At 39.1% G+C, this 26829-nt stretch overlaps 3 protein-coding genes across 10 annotated transcripts in view; 1 reads left to right on the top strand and 2 right to left on the bottom strand.

Annotated features, from left to right (window-relative positions):
• Positions 1–699, bottom strand: part of PEX1 (peroxisomal biogenesis factor 1) — a 73385-nt gene extending 72686 nt beyond the window's left edge. For 2 of the 4 annotated variants that reach the window (XM_057730975.1, XM_057730973.1), the window contains exon 1: positions 400–693. In XM_057730975.1, coding sequence (XP_057586958.1) covers positions 400–531 — 132 coding nt within the window. In that variant the 5' untranslated portion in view covers positions 532–693. Of the gene's footprint in view, positions 1–399 lie in introns of all 4 variants that reach the window. The other 2 variants (XR_009053127.1, XM_057730974.1) reach the window with 2 other exon arrangements.
• Positions 641–7292, top strand: RBM48 (RNA binding motif protein 48). Of its 2 annotated transcripts, XM_057730977.1 has the most exons (5): positions 641–986; positions 1535–1725; positions 3290–3435; positions 4782–5329; positions 6964–7292. In XM_057730977.1, the coding sequence occupies exons 1-5, from the start codon at positions 663–665 to the stop codon at positions 7048–7050; spliced, it is 1296 nt and encodes a 431-aa protein (XP_057586960.1). In that variant the 5' UTR covers positions 641–662; the 3' UTR covers positions 7051–7292. The 2 variants fall into 2 exon arrangements, with proteins under 2 accessions (XP_057586960.1, XP_057586961.1); XM_057730978.1 differs by lacking the exon at positions 1535–1725 and having other exon boundaries at positions 717–986.
• A 54-nt stretch (positions 7293–7346) lies between these two features.
• On the bottom strand, positions 7347–26770 carry LOC130851107 (calaxin-like). 4 transcript variants are annotated; one of them, XM_057730981.1, is made up of 6 exons: positions 25076–26770; positions 14685–14840; positions 13574–13678; positions 12187–12338; positions 9990–10094; positions 7347–7728 (listed from the first exon to the last, which is right to left on the bottom strand). In XM_057730981.1, the coding sequence occupies exons 1-6, from the start codon at positions 25251–25253 to the stop codon at positions 7672–7674; spliced, it is 753 nt and encodes a 250-aa protein (XP_057586964.1). In that variant the 5' UTR covers positions 25254–26770; the 3' UTR covers positions 7347–7671. The 4 variants fall into 4 exon arrangements, with proteins under 4 accessions (XP_057586964.1, XP_057586965.1, XP_057586963.1 ...); XM_057730982.1 differs by lacking the exon at positions 7347–7728 and adding an exon at positions 24744–24861 and having other exon boundaries at positions 7735–10094; positions 25076–25202; XM_057730980.1 differs by lacking the exon at positions 7347–7728 and having other exon boundaries at positions 7735–10094.
• Between the last annotated feature and the right edge of the window lie 59 nt (positions 26771–26829).

The following is a 26829-nucleotide window of genomic DNA, read 5'->3' on the forward strand; positions in this document are numbered from 1 at the left end:
TTAATGAAACCAAACCAAACCAAACCAAAGCCAAAAAGACAAACAACCCGACTTTTCAAAAGCTTTTCCAACCTGGATTGAGGAATAGTTGAACGCAGAGGTAGCACATCAGGACGTCTGAAAGCCCAGTTTCACCGAGTGAGAGACCTGGAATACGGCAAGTTAACTCAAAGGCCGGGGGCTGCGCTAGACGTGATGTGGCTGCCAAGGCCGGCCAGATGGGCCCCGTTCTCGAGCGGCCCACAGTGCGACCTCTGAACCTGCCGGCTGCGCGGGGAAAGCGGCCCGCGTCCGGCCGCCGGGAGAGGCCTGAGCGGCCGCTGCGTCCCGGCCGACCGCAGACTGCCCCCAGGTGTCCCGAGTCGGGGCTGGGAGCCCTGTCCGGGGAGAGCGCGTTACCTGCAGCAGGTGCAGCTGGGCCGCGAGGCGCCGCGGCAAGTGGAGGAAACAGTCGCGAGCGTTTGTGAAGGCCACGGTCACGGCAGCCCCGCAAGCCCCGGCACCCGCCAGGCGACCGCTGCCCCACATCATCCGCCAGCGCGGATCCCGCAGCCGCCCACCCTAGCGAACGCCGGCTAACCCGGCAGACCCAGGGCGTCGGAGCCGGAGAAGATCGATCGGCCCCGCCCCTAGCGCCGCCGCGCGCCTGTAGCGGGAGGGGCATGCAAACCTGCTCCTGCGCTCCGGGCCTCTCCGCCGCGCCGCTCGGGGGCGACCCTTCGTTCACGGACTCCTCGCACACAGGAAACGAAGGCCGACGCTGTCGATTCTTCAGCCAATCTCGGCACGCCTTGACCCATCCCTCTCTTTTATTGGGTAAAGAAGAGGGCAACGAGGCGGATGTTGTTGCCTCTGCGAGGGTCAAGGCCGACAAGATGGCGTCGACTGCCGGGGAGCTTGGCGGCGTTTTCGACCACCACGTCCAAAGGGCTGTGTGCGACTCACGGGCCAAGTACCGGGAGGGGCGACGGCCTCGCGCCGTCAAGGTAAAGTGATTTTGGTTTCATTCGCTATCCTCAGTAGCTTTATGTGAGCTCTAGTTTCACATGCCCAGCTTACGTAAATAAAATTCTGAAAGGGTGCAGTCATATCTGTTTATTGGAGGTGAGTTTGAGGAGCGGTAGTACTCAGGTATCACGGGTTCTCGCGACCTCTTTAGTCAGCTGTTAAAACCTCAGCTCTGTAAAAACAGGGTTGTGTATTAGTCATTGTTATCTTCCGTGTTTGCACTAGTCCTTGTCACGCGGCAAGGCTCAATGAATATTTGTTAACTCTTACCTGGCACGTTTACCGAGCCAACTCTGGAAACCATGTCGATCGAAGGTAGTCAGTTATGTGCTTTACCTAGAAGCCCTCACACGTGGGGTGCCTTATTTTTTATTGCAGAGAGAGGAGCGAATTTTTAAATTTTTTATTTTCTGCATGCTTGTTGAACAGAATAGTTCTTGTTTTCAACTTTTTTTTTTTTTTAACATAGCAGATTTGTCTTAGGCTTATTTGTGAAATACATTTAACGTGTCTGCATTTCTTTTAGGTCTATACAATCAATTTGGAATCTCAGTACTTATTAATACAAGGAGTTCCTGCAGTAGGAGCAATGAAGGAATTAGTTGAGCGATTTGCTCTGTATGGTGCAATTGAACAGTACAATGCTCTAGATGAATACCCAGCAGAAGACTTTACAGAAGTTTATCTTATTAAATTTGTCAATTTACAAAGTGCAAGGTAATATTCAGGTTAAGCAGTGTCTCATTTTCTCCATTCCCATTGCCATCATTTTGGCCTCCCTATTCATTCCTGAATTACCCAGTAACCTAACATGGCCCTTTATTATTATTTTTGTCCAGTCTTTTTAAGTGTTAGCATTACCAAAACTCTGTCCATCACGTCATTCCCACACTTAACAATTTTCTGTCGTGTGGTGTGGTAGATTAAGAATTGGGTTTGGAGTAAGTTTCTCAGGTTCCACTGCTTACTAACATCTTAACTTTGGACAAGTTATTTAACCCTGTTAAACCAGTTCTCCTATTCTGTAAAATCCATATGGTAAAAGGATCTGCTTATTGAAGTTGTGTATGGATGAAATGAGATAATCCATGTAAAGGGCTTAGCAAATGCCTCCTGTGCAGAATGCAGTAAACATTAGCTATTGAGTTTCTTAGTGTTATTTGCCTATGTGAATTGACCCTATCTTTTCTGTCTTTCTATATAACATAAACTCTGCTCCAGTAAAGCTGAAATGTGTAATGCCTTATCACTTTTTATGTTGATTCCTATTCTTGTCACTAATACACTCCAAAACCTATCCTTCCCTGACTACTGTAATTCATATTTTCTTTTTTGTGCCACAAATAGCACTTGGGTATATGCAGTCATGTATTGTTTCTCTAGTTGCTCTTATGTGTAATCTCACTGCCCTAACCAACTTGCCAGCTCCTCATGGTTAGGGAAGCATATTTTCTCATTGTGCATTCATTCTAAGGAATCTTAGCATCTCCCATATCACCTAGGACAGTAGGCCATGCAGTGTGACATCTGGATTTGAATCCTAGCTCCACAAACCAGTGGGAGCTTGGCCAAGTTATAAATCTCCTCAGGCCTCAGTTTCATCATAGGGTTGTTGTAAACTGTTAATTCAAGCATTTAAGCACTTAGGACACTGCCTGGCACAAGGTAAAATCTCAGTGAATATTTCTTATTTTCCCTGGGCACAGAAGTACTTATTTATTGTAGTAATTCCCAGCCAGTCACAGATGTTTTATAAGTATTTGTTGAATGAATAGCATCTTCTCATTTTCTTATTGTTATATATTCAGTATTTCCTCCATTATTGAAGGTTTACAGTTACAGTATTTTTTATTAGTTTCTTATATGTGAATCCCATTATGGGAATACATTGTGCTGAAAAGGCTAAATTGGGTATGAGCTGACTCTCAAGGGCCATTCAGTTTAACACAGAGAAAAATCTATTTCATGACTACAGATGGTATACCTCAGGCCAACCAGCTGGATCCTGTGTTGGTTAAAGGGAGCCTGCATATGTGTGTATGACTTAACTTAAAACCTATTAAGACTCTTGGGAGAGGGGAGGAAAGGCTCTGAAAGAGTATGCAGTGGATAAGTACAGTCAATACCATCCACAAGCAGAGCATCTTAATTCCCAAGCTATAGGATGTATATACACAGCAAAAGCTGGACTTTGCTCTTTAGATCAGTGCATTGTATACTAGTTAAGCTTTTGTCCTAAGTATGTCTAGATTAAACCATGATATCATGTATTTCTGTTTAGGATAGCCAAGAGAAAAATGGATGAACAGAGTTTCTTTGGTGGATTGCTTCATGTGTGCTATGCTCCAGAATTTGAGACAGTTGAAGAAACCAGAAAAAAATTACAAGAGAGGAATGCTTATGTAGCAAGAACTACTAAAAATAAAGGTATGGAAAGAGTACTACTAAACACCTCCTATGTGTCAGACATTTTGTTAGGTTTATCATCATGGAGTTCCCAGTCTAGTGGGAAGACAGACAAAGGATCACAATTTTGAATAACTGTGAATTACAGGGCTCTTTACAGAATGCTATGTAATCTGGGTTAGGAAGGGAGAGATGTTTCATGGAAGACTTCCTACAGGATGAGAGAGGTGGTTGAGTTCTGAAGGGTAAGTAGACATTACCCAGAAGGGGAGGGGAAGAGATGGAAGGATGGGCCAGAGGAATAAATGAGCATCATGCATTTTAAGGAACTGTGAGTAGTACATAATAACCACGACACAGTGGCTTCAGTGAGAGATAAGATTAGGAAAGGGGACAGGAAGTGAATCCTAAAAGGCCTGTGTCCATACTGAGGAATTAAGGCTTTGACCAAAAGGCAGTGAGAAGCACTTGTGATGTGCAGACCAGTTCCAACTGCTAATCTAAAACTGCAAAAAGTAGAAAAGTTCCACTTTTTGATCAGCACCAGCTGGCCAGATGTCCAGTACACCCAACCAAGTTGCCCTAGACACAAATTCCCAGTGCACGGAATGGAGTCATAGGATCTGGTACATGGATTGTAGAACTAGAGCAGCCAGAATTGAACTAAGATAATGTGTGTATGTGTGGTCTGAAATTTGAATAGTTCTAGAGGCTCCAATTACCAAACTTCTGCCCTTTGGTTAAAAGACAAAGACAGTGTCCAAACAGCTATTGAGTACGATGAGATTATGGCTGATTGGGTAAGGGGCATGTAGCAGTGTGAAAAGAGAAAGTTGAAAACTTAACCTGAGATTTTGGCAAGAGCTGTTGGGAGTCTCTGGTCAGTTGTAGACACTGAACTTTGTGTAAATAACTAGTTCCAGTAAAACTTGCATGTGTGGCAAAAGAAATGATAAAATATGGGCCCAGCAAATATGTCGCCTTTAAAAATTACAAACACAAACTAAGCAGCGTTGTACGTTCATATAGTAAAACACTTTGAAGCTGTAAAAAGTTTTCTTTGGAATGACATGGAAAAACTCTCCAAGATTTAGAGTTAACTGGAAAGCAGAAAGGTGCAGAGAAATGGGTATTACAGGAGAAAGAGGGTCAAGTGGGAGGGAGAAAAGTATGACATGCTGGACAGATATCCTTCTTAGCTTTTAAACCATGTGAATGTATTCCCTGCTCAAGAAGTAAACTTTTTAGGGTAACATTCATTAACATCTTAATGTTTCTTTTTAAAATTATCTGTTTCTGAATGATGAAAACAATAAGTGAAGCATTTCTGTTTCCCTTTCCCTCACCTTTTAAATTGTAATATAAAGATCATTACGTGACAAAGAAGCATAAAGATGCAAAAGATTTTAGACATGATTTCCATTCGAAGACATCTGGATTTCCTGCAGCTTCTTTGAACACATCTACTGGGAACTCACATCTTTGTCTTCCTTATTCTTGTGAGTTGCCTTTGTGTTATTTCTCCCCAAAATGTACATGTTCATCAGGAGAACATGTGGACAGAGCATCAAATTCCTCTCAGGATGGTAGAAACCATGACGAAACACTGGAGCACTGTAACCACTCTCCGCAGAAAGTGCAGATGAAAACTTTAAAAAATTCATTGGCCCACCCTGGTGCACAGAAGGCTATTACTGCTTCAGAGGCAGTTGACAGATTTATGCCTAGGACAACACAACTGCAGGAGCGGAAAAGAAGAAGAGAAGATGATTGTAAACGTGGAACTCTTCTTGAAGCAAGCACAAGTAGCAATGAGGTTATGATTGGCCCTCAGTTACCAGACATTCCTAAAGTGGACATGCATGATGACTCGTTGAATACAACAGCGAATTTAATTCGGAATAAACTTAAAGAGGTAAGATCATTAAAAAAAGAAAAACATTTTAAGAGACGATTTGGTTATAGAACTAACAACTAAATGCAGAATTATTTGTGGGAACTACAATATTGTCATTCTTTTTTTTTTCATTTTTAGTTTTTAGATGTTTTCCTACAATTCTCTGTTGAAATATCGATAACTGAATTTGACTCACAGATATATATTTGATTTGACACCTTAAATCCTTGTGTTAAACATATTTTATATCACTCTAGGTAGAAAATATAAAAGCAGTAGTTTTAGTCAGTTAGATCAATCTGTGAGAATGGAGCCCAGGCCCTCCCTCTCTAAAAATCTTTCCAGATAGTTCTCATATGAGCCAACGTAGAGAACTACTGCATTGAGGGAAAATTATTACAATTTATTGCTCTTAAGTTCAAAATTACAAATTATATAAAATTCAGATGCTTATTTTGCTTCTTTGATAAAGATAGCCATAGAAGAAGGTGAGATTTTAAAGATTAGGCCTTAAGGTCTGCATTTTAAATTTCATAAGTAGATGAGAACTAGATTGTCCTACTTAGGTAGTAATTTTTTAATGTTACTTACATAATTTTCATTTTTTAAGCACAAATAAAAGAAAGTTAATATTTGAGTTGGCTTTTGAAAGATACCTTATTGTATCTAAAAGGGGCAAGCCTTTTAGAAATAATCTGAGGGAGAAAGACCATTCTCTTATACTTGAACTCAGGATCAGAAAGTGCTTTTCACATAGTTGTACATATATTTTACAGTGTGATTCAGAAAGGCTAAGGTAGATTATTTTATGTACCTTTTTTTAACCTCAAAATTATTATCCAGTTAACGATGAGGAATTGTTTTATCATAATAAAAAATCCATGGACACAATTTTTATGCTTAAGCTTCTTTAAAAATTTTTTTGCTTGTGCTGGCACCCTTGCTTCAGATATAGCTAAACTGAGACATAGATACAGATACATAGCTATCTTAGCCAGAGCTCACTGTATTTTCAAGAAAAAAGGAGTTAGGGCCAAATCCTAGATATAGAAATAGAACAACAAAGGAGAAATACTAAATACAGTTTACTACAGTTTCTAATAATTTTTCATTTTAAGTGAAGACTGTCTTACTGTGCTTTAACTTATATTGTCTATTTTATTCTGATGTATTTGGTTTCATATTTCCCTAAGAAATTGAGGCTTCTAGCATTTTCTGCTTATTTCTCTAAATTTTTCATCTCCCGTCCCCACTGGAGCCTCCGTATCTCTAAAGGTATCAAATATTATCAGTGTTTCAAGTTATCTATAACCAGGGTATCTATCTGTACTCGTAAAATTACAAGTGACTTCATCATAAAATAACAGATCTATAAAGGAATGTTAAAGTAGAGCATATGTTTACTTTTCTCCCCTCAAAATTTTTTTCTTGTTAAATGGCTTCAGAAATTTTACTCCCATCAGTGTTTGGACAGAAAGCTTTGCTCTGTGCCTAGATTGTAGCCTGTACCTTGAACTTGGGCTAACTGCCTTAAATGTGATGGCAAGGATTAAACTACTGGATGTATATCTTACCTCTTCTAATAGTTTATTACTCTTGTACTATAAAAATTATAGTATTGGTGGCTCTCTCCTTTTTTTTTTTTAAACTAGGTAATTTCATCTGTGCCGAAGCCTGCAGAGGACAAGCCGGAAGATGTGCATAGAAGTTATCCTTTAAAACAAAGAAGAAGAATATAAATTCCCTGCAGTAAATTTGTATTTTTAAAGGCCTATTTATTTTTTACTTTTCGGCTGTCATTTTAATTCTTAAAGAGATTTTACTGCTGGTATTTTTTTTTTTAAATGCACGCCTCTTTGTAATTTCATTCAACCTACTTGTCTAATACAGTTTCATTTTTTAAAATTAGTTTATCATGGACAAGATTCATGCCAGATAGTTATGCCCCTTAGAAGAAATAAAACTTTTCCAGAACTCCACCCAGTGACTTTGATTACATCTTATTGGCTAGAACTGGGCCCATGGCTGTTCCTAACAGAGGAATTGAATGTTTAGGTTTCCAACTTCTGTGGTTGAGGAAACATGAGAAAAGAGGGTTGTGAATGTCTGGTTCACAATATATGCTTGCAAATCTAAGGTTGTTGGTTAACCTAACAATTTAATTAGTTTATCATTACTTATCAGTATTATAGATTTTATTTTGATCCATACTTAATACTACAGAAATCATGCTTATAACATTACCTCTCACACTGCAATCACTGCATGTAAATTAACTGAAGCAAACATAGAAACTTTACTATATAAAGATAAGCAACCAGGATCTGTTTCTCATTTTAATAATTTTGAGTAATTCACATTCAAAAGGTAGAAGTCAGGATATGTTGGAATGCCAGGGCTTCAAAATCAAGACAATTCTGTAAAGCAAAAAAGTTAAAGTATTACAACAAAGCTGAAAGTAGAAGCTTATATGCTTTAGTTAACTTTAAAGAATAATTTATCTATGGCAGGAACAAATCAGTATTTGTAAATGCAAGACTTTTACTACTACTTTTAGCACACCCACATTTTTTTTCTGTCAGTGGACCACATAATTAGAAATTCAAGTATGTCCAGGCTGTTTCCATTTATTTATTTATTTATTGGCTGCATTGGGTCTTCATTGCTGCATGGGCTTTCTCTAGTTGCGGTGAGTGGGGGCTGCTCTTCATTGTGGTACGCAGGCTTCTCATTGTGGTGGCTTCTCTTGTTGCGGAGCACAGGCTCTAGGCACATGGGCTTCAGTAGTTGCAGCACACAGGCTCAATAGTTGTGGCTCACAGGCTCTAGAGTGCAGGCTCAGTAGTTGTGGCACACGGGCTTAGTTGCTCCATGGCATGTGGGATCTTCCTGGACCAGGGATCGAACCCATATCCCCTGCATTGGCAGGTGGATTCTTAACCACTGTGCCACCAGGAAAGACCCTCCACTTTTTTTTTTTTGCTGGTAACAATAACCTGAGGAGGCCCATACCAAATGGTGTCTGCTTTTCTCCCTATCCTAAAGGGCCTTTTGCCTAATCGATTGAATTTGAACATAAAGGTTAGGAAGTTTCACCTTCATTTATGACTTACTGATTCAAACTTGCTAAGACAGCACTGAGTTGTGGATGGTATTAAAAGAAGCTGCAGGCAAGGTGTCTGGCTCTACTTCCTTGTGGGATACATAGCTGACCCTTGAACAACTTAAGGTTAGGGTTGCTGACCCTCCACACAGTCAAAAACCCACATATAACTACCGTCTGCAGGGCTGGTGGGTGGTAGAAATTGGGAATTGTTAAGTGGGTATAGAGTTTCAGTTTTGCAAGATGAGAAGAATTCTCAAGATTGGATGCACAATAGCATGGATGTACTTAACACTACTGAACTGTACACTTAAAATTAGTTAAGATAAATGTTATGATAGGTGTATTTTACCACAGTACAGCAGAAATTAGCACAACATTGTAAATCAACTATACTTCAATTAAAAAAAAAATTCATCTGATAGCCCTAAAGGGAGGAGCTCCTAGGTGGGTGCTGTGTTCTTGAGTGGATTCCTGATTTGTGACTGTGTGAAGGCCAGCTCCTCCATCCTATAGCTGCCAACACACACGGTTTGACCATGATGAAGGAAGGAAAATAAACCTTTGTCGTGTCAAGCACTTAAAAAAAAAAAAAAAGATTCTGCTTCAGCTTGTTTGAGGTGGGGTCCGAGATTGCATTTCTCACAAGTTCCCAGGTGATACCATTGCTGCTGGTGCATAGACTACACTTTTAATAGTATGGTTCTAGATAACTGAGCTACAGATGAACTCTTGGGTAGCAGCTGAAGAACCACTGGTGTTCCATCTGAACCTAAGTAGTTACTCCAGTCCAGCCCATCTTTCTATACTGTTTCACCCATCAGTCTCTTAAAAGAAGTCTGCCTTTTACATATTGATTTTTAGCACAGATTTCCAGACAAAATTTAAATGTGGGAATAAACTACAGTGAGACAAGTTAGACAAGCTGAGATAGCTGAGCATAGCTTAACATGCAAATTCATCCACAAAATCACCATCTAAATTACTTAAGAGAATAAAAAGTTTCTTCCTATATCCCGTTTGCAAAGCACAGTTGGTCAAAGGAAGAATTAAGAAAGGAAATGTTAATGAGTGAAATTAACTATCAGGCTGACTCTTCTGGGTCAGAAAACCTTTGTCATATTCATACTCGAAAATCCTTCATGAGCACAAATAAAATACCATAAAGCACTATACATGTGCCACAAAATTTTAAAACTTATTGTTTGGCAATAAACAAACGAGAAAGAGATCAAGTTTTCTAGCAGTTTATGGTGGGTACTTGCTGAACCCACTCTACGTGCTGTTTTATCCCTTAAGCAAGCCAATATACCTCGGTTTTAGGGGGAAGATACTAACATACAGGAAATTAGGAATTCTGTATGGCTAAGGTGGTTACAAGCTCAAAAAAAGTCTTGAGTATAACTGAATAGTCACTACTGTCTTGGGTCCCAAATGTTAGGATGGGGCCAAGACCTTCATGGTTGCCTGAACTTCAGCAATGGGTTGAAGTCCCACAGAGGTAAATGTCTAGCAAGTATTTCTTTTCTGTCCTTTGAAATTTTCCCTCAACCAATTTGGCTGCTGGCGCTGTACCTTTGCTTCTGGTAAACATGGTCCAAACACTTCCAACAAAAGTCTATCTTCCTTCACTGCTTTTTCAAAGTCTGCAAAAGATATCTTGCCATCGTTGTCATAATCCTACAGGGGAGATGATTTCTTGATAAATGATAGTTTTTAATTTTGCATGGAAAATAACTCTAGAATAAAAGATTTTACCAAGTCAAAGTTCACACTTCTGTAGGCACTACTTACAGAAATCAAAAGGTACTTATTTATGGAGTCCACTTACTTTGTTTCTATTAGTCTAATAGGCATACCTTGTATTATGACCTGAATGTTTGTCTCTCCTCACCTCCCCAGTTCATGTGTTAAAGCTCTAACCCCTGCAATGTGATGATACTGGAGGTGGGGACCTTGAGGAGGTAAATTAGATTTAGATGAGGTCATGAAGGTAGGGCCCCATCATGTTATTCATGTCTTTGTGAGTAAAGACAGACCAAAGCTCCCTCTCTCTGCCATGTGAGGACATACTGAGGAGGTGGCTGTCAGCAAGGCAGGAAGAGAGCCCTCAGCAAGGAAGTGAATCTGCTGGCACCTTAATCTTGGACTTCTCAATTTCTAGAATTGTGAGAAATGAATTCTAGTTGTTTATGCCAGCCAGTCTATGATATTTTGTTACAACAGCCCAAGCAGGCTAAGATACCTCAATTACCTTAGACATATAAAACCCTGCGCCTAAAGGACTTATACCTTAATTGGGGAAATAAGACAGAAAATTAGAGGAAGCCCATTATAATACTTTTATGATAAAATAAGTGCCAGATTCTTAAGCTTAATTTTTAGCTTTTTTTCTCAAAGGATCTCTTACTTGAGATAAAGGTGTAAAGTAAAAAGTATAAAAGTGAAGCTGCTTAATAAGGAGCAAGGCACTGAGAGAGCAGTAACACTGCAGGATGGACTAGGGTCATGAGAAGAAGCTTGCAGATTACTGCTAGGCCGTTAAGGATGGCTGGGATCTAGAGAGGTGGAGAGGTGTCAGGAGGACATGCAGAAGAATGACCCAACACAGATTATGACAGTAAGCAGAAGTGGAAGTCAGAAAGAAGCAGACCAGCCTGGAATGGAGTATTCATTTCAGGGACTATGGAAGATTAAACCACGGAGGGAGCATATGTGTACATTATGAATACCTTTAACCACTTAATTCAATTTGGATTTGATTTGATGGGTCCTTGTTTTTTCACTTCTGGGCATAACAAAATCAGGGTTGCTGAGAGTCTAGTTTAAAGAAAGTTCTGAATAACTTTCCAAAAAAGATTGACTCTATAACATTTTCTTTCAAAAAAGGGAGTTGGTATGGTACTGGGAAGCATACTGTCTCTCAAGACGTCTACCCTCAGTCCTAACAGTGGCTAGTGAGTATTTCTAATGGAAGAGGACACCCTGAAGTCTGTGTTAGCTTAATCTGAGACTCAGCAGACCCCATCATCTGTTACTTTCCTGAGCTCCAAAGTAATGGAGGTGAGCTGGGCCTGGGCTGCCTTAGAGCTACAAACCTTCATTGGTACCTGGTTTAGGGTCATAGTAAGAAAAAGAGAGAAATCACTATGTCCATAATAAAGAGGTATTATTAGTTTCATTGAAAGATGAATTCTACATCTCATCTTCTCTTATGACCTTGTATAAACCTATCTGCACTTCAGTTTTCTCATTTGCAAAATAGAGATGATTTCTACTTCATAGGGTTGTTTTGAGGATAAAATGAGTTCATATATTAAAGTTCTGTGATGGGCCTGGCATATAGTAAGAAATTTATGAGGGACAACTATTTTTATTATTATGTTATTCATTATAATGAGTGTTTAGATGGATTAGAGAGCAAAGGTCATAAAGAGACTACATTTGCATCCAATTTTAAAAGAACTGAATCTGTCACCCTCCTTCCCAAATAATGAGGTTTTACTGATAGTAAAATATTTTAAAGTAATAAAATTAACATTTACTTAATGTGATTCATTTAATCACCCAGCGATTCCATAAATATTTATTAAGTAGCCACTATCAGCCAGGCACTGTTGTAGGCAATGGATAGAGCAGAGAACAAACAAAAACTCCTACCCTCATAAAGGTTACATTCATTACGTAGGGAAATGAATCATTTCTTCATCTTTAGCTTTCTCTAACATCGCCTTGATTGGATACAATGAATTACAGTTTTTTTTATTCTTACCATTTTCTTCAGTGTTATATCTACCAACTCTCTTATTCCTTCATCAGTCTCTTCTTCAGGTGACTGTTGGTGTAGACTATTCTTCAACATGTCAAATATTTTCTCTTGAGAAATGTAACCATCCCCATTGAAATAATAAACTTCAAAACAGACTGTTTAAAGCACAAGAAGTTTAAAGACTTGGATAAGAACAGTTAAAATGTCATTAGTCTTCTCCTTAGTTATTTCAATATATAATTAAAAAAGGATGAAAACAATTTATACAACCTACATTCTACACAGTAGAGGGATTTTATAAATCTTTCCACAAGATTAAATACCCTTGGGATATGAAAAGGAAGACTTTACACATACATATATATTTATACATACACATATATGTGTGTATCAATGTTATAATTTCCTTCTTACATACAGTACAAAAACTAGTGTATACACTTCATTATATCATTGACAAAGAACATTTTTCAATGTACTTGGATAGTGAGTCTGTCATCTCCTTGGAGCCTACCCATCTGTACCATCCAAAATGATCCCTCTCTCCCTAGATAAAAATTTGCCTACATACTCAGAACTCTGCAGTCTTAAGTAATGTGACACTTTAAGCAATTTGCTCCCTTGAAAACTGCCACTTAAAATTGTTCCTATATTCTTGCCAGGGTTTCACATCCCAAATCCTGGCACAGGAGGTGTAAAACATAGAAAATATACATCATATCAATGGTACAGGTGAGGTGAGGCCAGAGCTATTTCTACAAAATTGTGAATTGGGAGATTTTTGTCTTCGTAATTCCTAATGGTCCTTTTCTGTAGGAAGCTCCCTTTATAATCCTCCTTCCTTTGGGCTTTGTGTCAGCCTTCTTCCCTCTCTTTATTCATCTACACTTACTTTAACACTAGAGTACTTATGTCCGATGGTTGTGTGTTTTACCTTGTTTTGTGTCAATCCCTCACATTTTCTCTGATGAAAAGACAAGGAATAGCCACACTGTGACCTATATGCTGCCCCATATTCAAGGCCCATTTCCTGCTGAGCCCAGAGGCAGCCCCAGAAACCTCAGCCTTGCCAGATGTCCTGACCTTTAGTTGCTGTTCTTTGCCTGGGCCTTAAGCCAAAGAGCCATCCTGGTGACATCTGGGTAATACAGACCTAGTGAGGGAAGTGTTTGGGTACTCCCTGCCTGAGGACTCTCCTATAAAAGAGGCCATCCATTTCGTGTGTGTGTGTGTGTGTGTGTGTGTGTGTGTGTGTGTGTAACTCTCATGAACTACTTTTGCAAGGGTGATATAGAGAATAATGAATTTATATTTTTAAAAAATATTTAAGGATTAACTAAATACAAAACTGACAATATATATTACTAAGTTAATAACATAGAAATCTTACACTTCAGCTTTTCTTCAAAAGTCCCTCGAAGAAACACTGATAACCCTTTAACCCACTCTTTCACATTTATGTAGTTATCATTGTCTTTGTCAAATGCAAAAAATACTGAAAGGAAAAGAACATGTAAGTGTATTATAATTTATAGCTATTTTATAATTCAAGAGTATTAGGAATAGATATAAAAATCTTTCCTCCCAAAATGAGGGGAAAAAAAGGTTTTGGCAGAATCTTTCTTGAAAGAGTCAAAATTACTAGAAATACATTTCCAACAGATTTTTACAGAAAGAAGCCATTCTCCTCCACGGTCAATGATGAGCTTCACTTGTGATGTTTTGTACAGTTACTATGAGCAAAAAAGACCAACAGTGGAGATAATCAATGTGATAATTTTTTTGTAAAAACAGTGGTAAAATCCTGTTCTAAAGAATTTATACAATACCTAAAGATAAATTACTATAATAACACATTATTTTTTAAATTACCAATGAAATCTTAGTATTATCCTACAGAAAATAAAATATTGACTCTTTTCAGGGTAATAGATACATTAATTATTTTGATTATGGTTATGATTTCAATGGTATATACATACATCAAGATGTATCAAACTGAACACTAAAAACCTGTTAGTGAAACTGACTGGATCACATTAAATAATTTCCTATTTTAAATATAAAATTACTTTGATTTTTTCGACTTGAGTAATTTTCACTTTTTTTGTGTGCTGAAGAAGTAAATAATTTACATGTCTACAGCATATGAACCAAAGACAGCTGAAACCACAACTTTATATTTAAAAAAAAGATACTGCTAGCTTATTTAGTTCATTACTGGTTCTTTCTCAAAGTGGTACAGCTACGAGATATGAAATTCTGAGTGAGTTTATATTAAAAACCATCCTCACAATCAAATCAAGTTTACTGTCTTAAATTGGTAGCACTACCAGAAATGTCTAATTTTGGTATTAAAAAAATTCAGTCTTTGGTGAAAACTGAATATATATATAAATAATATTTGCCACATATTTATACACACACACACACACACACACACACACACACACACACTTGCCATCTCAGCTTGGACCGTTTCAGTCTCCATGATTTCTTACCCCTATTCATTAGCATATCATCAGTCATTCCAAATATTCTGTGCAGGATCACTCGAAATGTGTTACGATCGAGTCCAATGTTATCAAGTCTTACATCAGCTCTTTCCACCAAGCTGTGAAAAATTCTTATGAGACACTCTACTTCACCTTTTTTGACTGTAAAATGAAAATACAAATAAATACAACTTAGATTTAACCAGTGAGTTCTCCAACCCAATTAAATACATTTTACTAAGCAGCTATTTTGTTCCTATGATGTTAGATGTTGTAGTGATTTAAAAAGTGTTACATGGACTTGTTACTTAAGAGCTCACACAATCAAGATAGGCTTTACTCAGAACTCTCCTAAGACAGTATATAAATAATAAATTATGTAATATAACACTCACCACTAGTCATGTGAAGAGGAATCAGTATGGGGAAGAAGAATTACAATTTTTCCTGGGAGTAGACTTTGAACTGGGCCTTAAAGGATGCACAGTGTTTATACAGGAAGGAATGTATTGAGGGTAGTAAAGAAGTGAATCCCAGGAAGAGAAATAACATGAGTAAAGAGGAAGAATTGGGGTTTATGGTTGAACATGTTTTATTGGGAGCACAGCAAGTTAGGAAGAAGAGAAAAACAAGATTGAAGAGGACAGGCTGATAGTAGAGGGCCTTGAATTCCTGGACGGAGGATTAACATTTATTTCACTGGAGCAGGGTTTCTAATGGTGTCATCTTTGGATCCTCTGCATGAAAATCATCCCCCCTCATTGCTTGTTAAATACTTGTTAAATATGCAGATTATCAGGCCTTGCCCCAGACCTTCTAAATCACAATTGCTAACAGTGGGCCTAGGGATTAGCTTTGAAACAAGAGCTCAGCTGATTCTATGCTCTATGGGCTGAGAAGTGGTTTAAGAGAACACACCTGGCAAAGTTGTATTGAAGGGGAAACTGGAAGCATAGAAGCCAGGCTTGGAGTGATAGGGCTTTGGCTAGGGAGGTGGAAATGAAGTCAGAAAGCAGGTAGAACCTGAGATGCTGCTTAAGCACAGTGATTCTAACGCACTGTCAGCACAGAAAACTAAGGGATTAGGCTTCGTGGCTTGGGGGTACTAGACCTAAGTATCTGGGTTCTACTTCCATGTCTTATTCTACATAGCTGACTTAATTCAGCATCTTTATGCCTCAGCGTCCTCACCTATAAAATTCGGGTATCATCCTAAATAATCTCTGAGATTCCTTCAGTTTCTAAAAGTCTGATTCTATGAACTGAAGATTTGAGAGAACTAGAGTTAGGAGGCGAAAGCTGGTTACTATTACTATTTTCTCTTGTCCTTTTCCTCCCTCCCTTTGTTTTGGTGTGTGTGTGGGGGGGGGGGGGGAAGGTGGGGAGAAAAATATTTTTAGATTTTGTCTTTGAGATGATTTCAAGTTACCCAACCGAAACCAATGAGAACCCATAGTAAATATGCAGTTTACATTAGGGTATGTAATGTGGTCAGAATGACTTGACTCTTAGGGAAATGGTTGATAAATTTATGGAATAAGCAATTACAAAGATACCTAATATTTTATGAACTGGATTCTCAGGTTTCACACATAGCTCCAAAGTTTGACATAAAGGTTATTTTTATCCACCCAACAAGCATTTATTAAGGGCCTCCCATGAACCAGGCAATGAATACACCATGGTTCCTGCCCTCAAAGTTATTACTTCACTTGAGATAAAGAAGTGCAATAAAGTATGACAAACTCTGTGATTGATGGTGTTTGGTAGTGACCCAAAGAAAGGAATCATCAACTGGGGGAGGTGATAAGAAATCAAAAAGGGGCTCCAGGAAGCGGTATCACTTGAGCTAAAGCCAGTCAAAGGAGTAAGCATTTGCTAGAGGAGGCAGCAAGGCATGTTTGGAGAGCCACGGATAGTTTGGTGTGGCCAGGTGGCAGAATTCTTTGACTTTACAGATGAGGGGCTTACTGAAAAATTTTGGCTGGCAAGTTAACAGGATATTTCGCATTTAAGGAAGATCACTTTGGCAGTAGATTCTTTTTTTTTTTTTTAAGTAAAATTATCTATTGGCTACACTGGGTCTTCGTTGCTGCACACAGGCTTTCTCTAGTTGCTGCGAGCAGGGGCTACTCTTCATTGTGGTGTGTGGGCTCCTCATTGTAGTGGCTTCTCTTGTGGAGCACAGGCTCTAGGCACGTGGGCTTCAATAGTTGTGGCACACAGGCTCAATAGTTGTGGCTCACAGTCTCTAGAGCACAGGCTCAACAGTTGTGGCACACAGGCTTAGTTGCTCCGTGGCATGTGGAACTTTCCCAGAGCAGGACTCGAACCCGTTTCCCTTGCATTGGCAGGTGGATTCTTAACCACTGCACCACCTAGCAAGTCCGGCAGTAGATTCTTCAAACCACCTTATGAATAGTGAATCCAGATGTGACAGGTTGTATTTTCCCAAAGACGATTTTAACAATCCCATCTCATATGCTCTTCTTAAAATAGACTTTTGATATGCCTCCTTTAGAAAGATGGGGTTTGTGTCTCCTTCCCTTGAAACTAGGGTGATTTTTGTGTGACCATTTCAACCAAAAGTACAGCGGAAATAAAGCAATGTGACTTTTCAAGACTTGGTCACAGAAAGGGGTGAAGGCGCCCTGAGGACAAAAACTTGGAAAAGTCTTTTTTTTTTTTTCCCTTATGGACTATGAAGAAAAAAGCAGCTCAGGTGTGGATACACTGTATGGAGTGCATAGTATATTAATGCTTGCCTAAAACTAGTCCTGCTCAACTCTGATGGGGAATTAATATCTGAGTGCAACAGCATTGTGAAAATGGATCCCCAAAGAACGCGAGGTTTCAAAGTCAGTAGCTGCTCTGAGTCAAATACTGACAAGTCATCCAACAAAACAATCACAGATTTTAGACAAAATCTGCAGCAAGTTGTAACTTTTTCTAAGTTATATCCACATAGCTCACATTTCACTATAACTAAAGACCTTACACACATGGTCAAGTTACCACTGTAAATGATACTTGAGAAATTGTGGGTAAGAATGTTGTTGATATGCTAGATTGGCCCATATTATTAAACTTTTTAGTTTGGAATAATTTTAATTTACTTAAGAGATGCAATGATAATAGTGTTCTTCACTGTTTCTCCCTGTTAACATCTTATGTTAATACCATAACCATGGTGCATTTGTCAAAATACACTCACATTGCCACATTAACTAAATTACAGATTTTACCACTTTTCCACTAATGTCCTTTTTCTGTTCTAGGAGCCTATCCAAGATCTGTTTGGTCGTCATGTCTCCTCCAACCCGTGAGTTTTCAGTTTTAATCCTTTTCATGACTGTAACAGTTTTTATTTTGCATAAGTTCCTCTATTTAGGTTTGCCTAATGTTTCCTCATGATTAGACTGGTTATGTGTTTTGGTGAAGCACACTACAAGTGCTGTTCTTGTCACGTATCAGGAGATACACGATATTATCAATAACATGACATAGTGCTGCTGATAACCTCAATCACTCAGTTAAGCCAGAGTCTACAGGCTTCTCCACTGAATCTATTGATGCTACCTTCCCTTTCCATAATCTATTCTTTAGAAGCCAGTCTCTCAAGGTAAAGGGAATTAAGCTCCACTTCTTAGGAAAGGAATATTTTTACTATTAAATTCTTCTAAGGAAGATGTCTCCTTTCCACTATTTTTATCAGCAATCACATATATTTATTTTAGACCAATACTGTGTTACTAATTTTGCTGCTCAAATTGTTTCAGCTTTGGTCACTGGGAGTTTTCATGTTGGCTCCTGTCTCTCACATACCCTGATCCTTTTGTTTTTGCAACACTGCCTTGCTTTCTGGCACTACTTGCCAGGCTCATCTTCTATTATCCCTGTGGGAGATAACAGGTAAAAAAAAAATTGGTCTCTACCCTTGGTTCCTGGCACAGAGCTCCTAAATTCCCTTAGCATTTCCCTGATGATAGGAGTGTCTTTTGTTGTAATGAGGTGACTGTTGGCTGTTCCTGGATGGGAGCTGGTCACCAGAAAAACCAATCCATGTTTAAAAGCTTGGAACTTTTTGTCCTGCCCCCACCCCTTCTCCAAAGGGGGGCTGGAAATTCAGTTAATGATCTATCATGTTTATGTGATAAAACCCCCATAAAATCCCCCAAAGAATGGGGTTTGGGGAGCTTCTGGGTTGGTGAACACACAGAGGTGCCCAGAGAGAGCCTGGAAACTCTATACCCCTTACTACATAACTTGCCCTATGCACCTCTTCCATCTGGCTGTACCCAGTTATATCCTTTTATAATAAATTGGTAATCTAGACAGTAAACTGCTTTCCTGAGTGCTGTGAGCTGCTCCAGCAAATTAACTGAACACAAGGAGGGGGTCATGGGGACCCTGATTGATAGTCAGTTGGTCAGAAGCACAGGTAACAACCTGGACTTGTGATTGGCATCTGGTGAGGTGTAGTCTTGTAGGACTGAACTCTTAACCTGTAGAATACAGGTAGTGTCACAACTGAGTTAAATTGTAGGGACACCCAGCTAATGTCACAGAGAACTGTTTGTTGGGAGAAACCTCCACACAGTCGAAGTATCAGTATGGTAGCAGTGTTAGAGTAAAAGAAAAACAGGAGTAGTGTAGGTTTTTCCTTTATGCTCTGTTCAGCTATTTCTTCAAGGAAATCTGGTTCTTTTATTAGAGTTTGGTATCCAGAAACCCAGGTCTAGTCACTGGTTATGCTAGTCGCTACGGGGGTGTTAGTATTTCTAACCCTGTTCAGCAGACATAGCTAGGAAATATGTAGGTACACTAACCTATGTATGCACACATACTGGCCCACGTTATGTCTCACAAATACAGAAAAAGCCAAACAATGGACTAGTGGGCCCCTAAGTGGTCCTGGGCTGAGGCCTAAAAGAGACGATCAGCTGTATTAAAAACTCACGAGTGCTCAGAAAACACAGCCTCATGAATTCACAAGGTCATATCACATTTAACTGTTTCCTCCATTTGGTAAAAATGGATCAAAGAAATGCAGTTCACAAAATACTTCGGATTTTAGCAAAATATTTTTTTCTTATGTTAATATCCATTCAGTAACCGGTAGTGCCTAGCACGACAGAAGGCCCTCGATACGTTTGCTAAATAAGTTATAAGCAATCACTTGTAAACTGGAGAAGTTAAGGAACATGCTAGATGTGAGTCAAGATCCAGAGTAATCTCGAGATGCCAAAACGATCAGTTGAATCAAACCACATGAAATTATTTAGTATGAATAATTTAAAAATTCTTCACTTTTTAAAAAAGTTTGTTAATGTATGTAAGTATAAAAACGACAATCTGTGTGAAAGACTGGGTCTATTCCCAACTCACTATCAATCAAACTGGGATTGTATTAGGTTGACAAAACTGAAGTTTCAAGTGGAAAAGACAATTCTGATGAGGATTCTCAAACTTCAGTGTCTAAGAATACATGCAGTGAACAATCTGGGTGCTTGGCCCCACTTTCATAAAATTTTTTTAATATACTAAGGGTGGTACTTGGGATCTACCTTTTCAATATAAACCTTTAGGTGATTCCGATGGTGGAGATACTGCTACCATACTGCAAATAAGATGTACGGGGCCAGTGTCAACTACAGAATTCATGTGCCCAATGCAAAATGAAAATGCAGGTCCCTTATTTAAAAAATTAATTTTAAGTCAGTAGAACATTAAACTAAGCATGGGGCCCTACGAGAACACATAGATTACACACACATGAAGCCATGTACTACACCCTGAGGTAGTTATCTGCTTTCCCCACCATGTTAAAGGGCTACTGTTTGGAAAAGGGAATAGATTTACTTGCATGATTCTAGAGCAGCAATGTCTAGTAGAACTTTATGAGATGATGGAAATATTCTGTATCTGTGCTGTCCAATTTGGTAGCCAAAACCCACATGTGGCTATTAACCCCTGAAAAATGGCTTCTATGACCACAACTGGATTTTAAGTTCTACCCAATTTTAATTTACATTTAAATAGTCACAGGGAGTAGAATCAAGATGGTGGAGTAGGAGGACGTGTGCTCACTCCCTCTTGCAAGAGCACTGGAATTACAACTAACTGCTGAACAACCATCGACAGAAAGACACTGGAACTCACCGAAAAAAACCCACCCCACATCCAGAGACAAAGGAGAAGCTGCAATGAGACGGTAGGAGGGGCGCAATCACAGTAAAATCAAATCCCATAAATGCTGGGTGGGTGACTCACAAGCTGGAGAACAGTTATACTGCAGAAGTCCTGAGGGTTCTGGGCCCCACTTCAGGCTTCCAAACCTGGGGGTCCAGAAACGGGAGGAGGAATCCCCAGAGAATCAGACTCTGAAAGCCAGTAGGATTTGATTGCAGGACCTCCACAGGACTGGGGAAAATGGAGACTCCACTCTTGGAGGGCACACAAAAAAGTGTGCTCACCAGAACCCAGGGGGAAGGAGCAGTGACCCCATAGGAGACTGAACCAGACCTACCTGCCAGTGTTGGAGGGTTGCCTGCAGAGGTGGGGGGCAGCTGTGGCTCACCAAGGAGACAGGGGCACTGGCAGCAGGGGTTCTGAGAAGTGTTCACTGGTGTGAGCCCTTCCAGAGTCCACCATTAGCTCCACCAAGGAGCCTGTAAGCTCCAGTGCTGGGTCGCCTCAGGCCAAATGACCCGCAGGGTGGGAACACAGCCCCACCAATTGGCAGACAAGCAGATTAAAGTGTCACTGAGCTCCACCCACCAAATCGGATTAAAGTTTTACTGAGCTCCACCCACCATCAGTCCCTCCCATCAGGAAGCACACACCAGCCTCCTAGACAGCTTCCTCCACAAGAGGGCAGATAGTAGAATCAAGCAGTATCAGCAGTATGTCATCCTGTGGAACTGAAAATCACAGCCACAGAAAGACAGAGAAAATGAAAAGGCAAAAGACTTTGTACCAGATGAAGGGACAGGATAAAACACCAGAAAAACAACTAAATGAAGAGGAGATAGGCACTCTTCCAGAAAAAGAATTCAGAATAACGATGGTGAAGATGATCCAGGACTTTGAAAAAAAGACTGGAGGCAAAGATCGGAAAGTTGCAAGAAAAGTTTACCAAAGACCTAGAGGAACTAAAGAACTAACAAACAGAGATATGCAACACAATAACTGAAATGAAAAATACACTAGAAGGAACCAATAGCAGATTAACTGAGGCAGAAGGACGAGTAAGTGACCTGGAAGACAGAATGGTGAAAATCACTGATGCAGAAAAGAATAAGGAAAAAAGAATGAAAAGAACTGAAGACAGCCTAAGAGACCTCTGGGACAATGTTAAACACACCAGCATTCGCATTATAGGGGTCCCAGAAGGAGAAGAGAGAGAGAAAGGACCTGAGAACGTACTGGAAGAGATTATAGTTGAAAACTTCCCTAACATGGGAAAGGAAATAGCTACCCAAGTGCAGGAAGCACAGAGAGTCCCAGGCAGGATAAACCCAAGAAGAAACACACCAAGACATATAGTAGTCAAATGGACAAAAATTAAAGACAGAGAAAAGTTATTAAAAGCAACAAGGGAAAAACGACAAATAACATATAAGGGAACCCCCATCAGGTTAACAGCTGATTTCTCAGCAGAAACTCTACAAGCCAGAAGGGAGTGGCACGATATATTTAAAGTGATGAAAGGGAAGAACCTACAACCAAGAATACTCTACCCAGCAAGCATCTCATTCAGATTTGACAGAGACATCAAAAGCTTTACAGACAAGCAACAGCTAAGAGAATTCAGCACCACCAAACCAAGCCTACAACAAATGCTAAAGGAACTTCTCTAAGCGGGAAACAGAAGAGAAGGACCTACAAAAACAAAAACAAAACAATTAAGAAAATGGTAATAGGAACATACATATCAGTAATTACCTTGAATGTAAATGGACTAAATGCCCCAACCAAAAGACACAGACTGGCTGAATGGATACAAAAACAAGACCCATATATATGCTGTCTGCAAGAGACCCACTTCAGACTTAGGGACACATACAGACGGACAGTGAGGGGATGGAAAAAGATATTCCATGCCAATGAAAATCAAAAGAAAGCTGGAGTAGCGATACTCAAATTAGATAAAATAGACTTTAAAATAAAAAATGTTACAAGAGATAAGAAAGGACACTACATAAAGATCGAGGGATCAATCCAAGAAGAAGAGATAACAATTATAAATATATATGCACCCCATATAGGAGCACCTCAATACATAAGGCAAATGCTAACAACTATGAAATAGGAAATCGACAGGAACACAACCATAGTGGGGGACGTTAACACCCCACTTACACCAATGGACAGATCATCCAGACAGAAAATTAATAAGGAAACACAAGCTTTAAATGGCACATTTAAATAGTCACATGTAGCTAGTGGTTACCATATTGAACAATGTAGCTCTAGGAAGCAGTATGAAGGTAAGTAGGTAGAAGTTCTACTAGCTCTAGAATACAAAACATTCTATATCTGTCTTTTGGGAAAAAAAAAAAGTAAACAGCTGCTTAGCAAGGTAATGAATTCCCTTTTTGAGGTCACTGGAGGTAACCCGCTGAGGATCTGAGAGTCACGCAATGGTGGTGGCTTGGACTGGACAAGAGGGACTAACAAATTATGAAGGCTCCCTTCTAAGCTCTAAAGCAAAGCCTAGGAAAAATTACTTCAACTTTCTGCCACATAAAGCAATTATTAGAACTCTGTACACCAAGAGAAAGACAGTCCCTTCTTGAGAAGGTCAAGGCAGCACTAGTTTATAGTCCTTCCCACTCCTACCCATTAATAACCAAATTCTAGTCATGAGAGGACCAGCATCTATCCTGGTCTTAACTGGAAGGACTCAAGAACTAAACTGATCTGAACAAGTTGTAATTGTGCCCTTACTGTGGGAAAGCACTGCACAGAATGACCACGAGGGACTATAATGCTCATCAGTAGGATTAACTTGAAGAATAAAGATGAGTGCAGACTCTGCATCAGACTAGCTCAGCCTCCACCACAAGTCTGAAGTTTGTGTAACTTTAGACAAACAACTTAACCTAAGACAAGGTTTCCTCACCTGAAAACATGGATAACATCACCTACCTCATTTGGTTTATTCTGAGAATAAAGACAACGAACATAAACCGTTTTGCACAGTGTCTTGCCAATGAAAAGCTCAATAAACAGCTGTTGGTAATCTGAATGTAAAACAGTAACCTGGTTATACTGGTGAGTAGTTATGTTTAAGTGTTTAGGGCCTGAACTTTTTAACAACTTAAGAATTAGCATGTGTCAAAAACTTTGGAAAAACAAAGGAATGCAACTTATTCCTTTTTTCAAACAGCTATAAGTATTTTCTTTGTAGACGACTATATGGGATATGGGTCTGATCAAGTACTACATACTCCTATCTACAGATTATTTCACAGAACTGCTTTCAAATAACAAATAATGGTATTAAACACACATATGGGTAGCACACATTGCTAAAAATAATTTCATTAGGGTGGGAAGGGGAGTCAGAATTTTAAAGTATGCAAAATTTCCTTTTGAATGTTATAAAACTCAGGCTATTAAGAAAGCAGCACATGACAGCAGGCATTTGTTACTACATTCAATATTGGCTAAATGTGCTGGATGGATTTTAAGGGTAGTATGACAGCAGGATTGAAAAACAGGGCCCAGAAGTGCTTGAGGAGCTTGGATCATTTAAAATCCACCCAAGGAAAGAAAAAACTGAATTATGACCACAGTGAGATTTCTTAGACAAGGTGCTGACTATCCTGCCAAGGTCATACAATGATAAACGGATGTGCCCAATAATGAGGCTGTAAAGCTGGCTAAGATAAAAGTAACTTCCTCCAAGTATAAAAACAAATTCTTAGAATTATCAGTCAAGGTTGCTTGTGGTCAGGCTTGAGAAGCAAAATTTCACAAGATTACTTTTTAAGGTCTGGCAGGGCAAGGAATCCTAAAAAAATTTGTTAAATTAGATTAGTTTTAATAAACACTTGCCATGTGCAAAAACACCATGATATTTCTCCAACATCTCCATCAATCCTGTGAAGTACAGCAATCATCTGCCTTTATGGCTACTGTGCCAGAGAACTCAGGGAAGCTGTCATTAGGACACCTGATGATTAAAATATTCTCAGCGTAAGTGCAGGGATAATCATTCATTTGCCAACTATTTTTTTAAAAATGGCCAAAATATTAGATATAAAATAGAGAAACTCTACTTTTGGAGTTACAAAGCACTTGTTCATGTCCAATCAGTACATCTACCAATGTTTCTATTTGACTGAATGATATGTTCAGGCAGTGCTGGATATTTGGTCAGTACTTACAGCTCTTGACAGTATCACTGATGGATTCCACCAGTTTCTTCAGAACCTTCTGGTCCATGTCAAGTGTGGCTTCAACACAATGCAGACTTCTCAGATAGCCTAGTTCCAAGCCTGGGCGTCCTGGGGTGCCACTGATTCCACAGTTCACCACTCCATACCCAACACAGAACGTGACCATGGCAACATTCCAGCAACCAAACACAGAAGGTTCTCAAGTAATTGGAAAAATATGCAACAGTGGTTGCTACCACGCAGTATAAATGCAGTGATTTCATTCATATTACTGTGATCTGAAATATTACAGCAATTCCAACATTTATCTTTTCTTTGGGGCTAAACACCACTTAAGGTGGTATCTGACATTATTGCCATTTATATTTCCTGAGCACAAACCCTACAGTTGAAAATGTTTATCGATGAACACATAATAACTAAATAAGACTACAAAGACCTGATTCTTTAAGTAGAAATAACTTCCCAGGCTATAAAGAGCTCCTTTGAAGGTTATAACCTCCTTTGAAAACTCTAACCAAGCACCTTCTCATGATAGGCAAACAGAGGCCTCAATCTGGGAGCTTCTAGAGAAATGTAAAACCCTTCACTTTTACCCTCCAACTTATCTGACTGACTGGTTAAGAAAATATGGTATGATTATGCCAAAGCTGGCCAAGATGGCAACTATTCTCACGTCTATTGTCAAATCCTGGTATAAAGAGCAAACATTTAAGGCAAAAAAAAAAAAAAATAATAATTTTTAGAATTTAGGACACTGTATTCTCACCAAGTTTTACATAACACATATAAACAAATTTTAAAATAAGGCAAATACAACTAGGAGAGGAAAAAAAAAAACTTTCCCCCAAACTTTTCTTAAGGCAATACCAAATGTTCATAGATTTTAAGTTGAAAACTGACAATTTTTAATAACTGTTCTCAGTGGCTAGTTTACTGTTGCCCTTGAAATTAAAGAAAATTAGGCAATAGGCTTTTAACACATCTTGACTGGAGGAATATGAATCTATACTCTGGATAAAATAAATTCAAGACATTCTTAGGGTATTTAAAACATCTAAATATACTAAGGGCAACCAAAGGAATCCAAAACAACCACAAAAACGTAGCACCAGGTATAAATTCAATCTTTCTACCTAGACACATCAATTTTGTTGCAGCTAGCCTGGCATCATTATCCAACTAACATGCTTTGTGTTTATAAACTGGTATATAATAATTCAAGAAAAAGGGTGTTCTGGTGGAGAAAGAGATGTTATTAACTTGCATATAACATCACCCAGTCAAATTTTCTTTGAATACCTTATCAGAAAACTGTTAAGGCTACCACAAGAAGAACAATGAAAAAGGTGCTTCCCAGACAGTCAACCCAACCTGGAAAGAATACAATTTTTGCCAAATCACCTTCTTCTCCAGTCTAATAAAATGAACTGCTGCTTCTAGTGGGACATAATCATCATATACTGGACCAGTCTGCAAAGGTACACTTTTCTGTTCATAGCAAAACTGATCAACAAATAACTTGATAACCTTATCTTTCAGCATTTTCATGAACAATTCTGAGAAACTTCTTTTTGGATAAAAAATGTCTCCCAAATTTGCTATGTACTCAAGAGCTTATAGATTTATTAGGAAAGACTATGAAGCTTTAAGCATAATATTTAGGGAAATTTACCAGGAAGTGTATTATAGTTTACAGCTAAAAACTTGGGGACATCTTACCTACCTACCGCTTAACACCT

Source organism: Hippopotamus amphibius, chromosome 4, assembly GCF_030028045.1.
Source record: "Hippopotamus amphibius kiboko isolate mHipAmp2 chromosome 4, mHipAmp2.hap2, whole genome shotgun sequence".
Lineage (NCBI taxonomy): Eukaryota > Metazoa > Chordata > Mammalia > Artiodactyla > Hippopotamidae > Hippopotamus > Hippopotamus amphibius.

Coding starts and splice junctions, on each gene's coding strand:
- LOC130851107 (XM_057730980.1), bottom strand. CDS start 25,253: ATGGTCACGTTCTGTGTTGGGTATGGAGTGGTGAACTGTGGAATCAGT. Junction 14,841..25,075: donor CAGTGATACTGTCAAGAGCT/GTAAGTACTGAC, acceptor TTCATTTTACAG/TCAAAAAAGGTGAAGTAGAG. Junction 10,095..12,186: donor ATATAACACTGAAGAAAATG/GTAAGAATAAAA, acceptor TCTCCCCTGTAG/GATTATGACAACGATGGCAA.
- RBM48 (XM_057730977.1), top strand. CDS start 663: ATGCAAACCTGCTCCTGCGCTCCGGGCCTCTCCGCCGCGCCGCTCGGG. Junction 1,726..3,289: donor GTCAATTTACAAAGTGCAAG/GTAATATTCAGG, acceptor ATTTCTGTTTAG/GATAGCCAAGAGAAAAATGG. Junction 5,330..6,963: donor TTCGGAATAAACTTAAAGAG/GTAAGATCATTA, acceptor TTTTTAAACTAG/GTAATTTCATCTGTGCCGAA.